The sequence below is a fragment of the Pinus tabuliformis genome, chromosome Q (genome assembly GCF_031772625.1).
Source record: "Pinus tabuliformis cultivar Carrire ecotype Pingquan chromosome Q, CPIR1, whole genome shotgun sequence".
Taxonomy (NCBI): Eukaryota; Viridiplantae; Streptophyta; class Pinopsida; order Pinales; family Pinaceae; genus Pinus; species Pinus tabuliformis.
The window spans coordinates 884,181,780-884,183,044 of NC_142296.1; the positions used below are offsets into that span (position 1 = coordinate 884,181,780).

At 42.6% G+C, this 1,265-nt stretch overlaps 1 protein-coding gene across 1 annotated transcript; it reads right to left on the reverse strand.

The window, feature by feature from the left end:
* Positions 1-609: 609 nt before the first annotated feature.
* On the reverse strand, positions 610-972 carry LOC149222313 (uncharacterized). The gene has a single exon (XM_089387564.1). It carries the CDS (start codon positions 970-972, stop codon positions 610-612), a length of 363 nt encoding a protein of 120 aa, XP_089243690.1.
* Positions 973-1,265: the final 293 nt, after the last annotated feature.

Consider the following 1,265-nt stretch of genomic DNA (forward strand, 5'->3'; position numbering starts at 1 on the left):
TTCAGTAAAGGGAACTGACTGTCCTCCGGAAGCCTCCATGCCACCAAAATTATTAGTAATAAGAGCTAAGCATAGTGGAACAGTTGGCTCTTCTCTTGCACCTCGTGATAGTTAGCCAAAAATTCTCTACAGAGATACTGAGCCCAGTTATACTGGACCCCATTCACACACTGCGTGGCTAATTAAAAGACTAGAGAGAGCACTTCATCTGCAGGGCACTTCTACATTATCTTTCCTACAAGGATCTACACAGCAAATTGTACCTCCTGGTCTATTATGGAGCAGATAGAATATCCGCGCTTTCCCTTTATCACCCCGTACTCGGTCTTTATGCAGTCTACAAGTTGTTTTTCACCTAAATGGATGCCTACCTACTCCTTCTAACAAGGTTTTCTCAATCCAATCAGCTATAGTGACTCCAACACCCATTTTTGGGCTGGGCTGCATGGCACCCTCCTTTATGGCGCAGCGTCCTAAGCGCAGCTTCATCTGGGGCACCCTTCTCAATCTTCATGCAACCTATTTCTGCCTTGTCCTCCCCGTCAGGAAGTGTAGTTTATAGTCCTGCGCTCCCTTGCAACTGCCTAGAGCACTAAGATTGTCTTGTAGTCATATATTCATTACAAAGGGGGTAGGATCCTCCGTATATAGCTTCAATCGGCTCCCATTTACTTTTCCCAGAAAAGATTCAACATTCAGCTTCCCAAGCTGAACTGTGCCACCCTCTATAATTTCCTTGACAATATATGGTCCTAACCAATGCATCTGGAATTTAGCTAAACATTTGGTGAGCTTGTTATCATATAACAACACAAGATCATTTATCTTAAAAATGTGAAGCTTGATATAGTGATCGTGCCATGCTTTTTCACGTTCCTTCTGTACTTGTTGGTGGAATTCCACCAGAAATTGATCTTCCTCTAACTCCATTAGTTGCGCAAGCCGATCCTCCAAGGCCTCATAATCTGCCATATCTGTTAAAGTTGTTATGAGCAAACTAGGGACAATGTACTCCATAGGCATCACCACTTCGACTCCATTGACCAATCTAAATAGACATTTTACCTATTAGCTTTTTACAAGTTGTCCTATAGGCCCATAGTACTGCAGCTACGTGCACATCCCATTCATTCCACTACACGCTACAGATCTTTGTCAATGCATTCTCCAAAAAAAATTAAGAGCTTTAACTATCCCATTTGTCTGCGGGTGATATGGTGTGCTCTTCTAATGGTAAACCTGAAATTCATCTGTCATCACACTAA

Excerpts from the sequence above, each read along its gene's own strand:
- LOC149222313 (XM_089387564.1), bottom strand. The coding sequence starts at position 972 with ATGGCAGATTATGAGGCCTTGGAGGATCGGCTTGCGCAACTAATGGAG.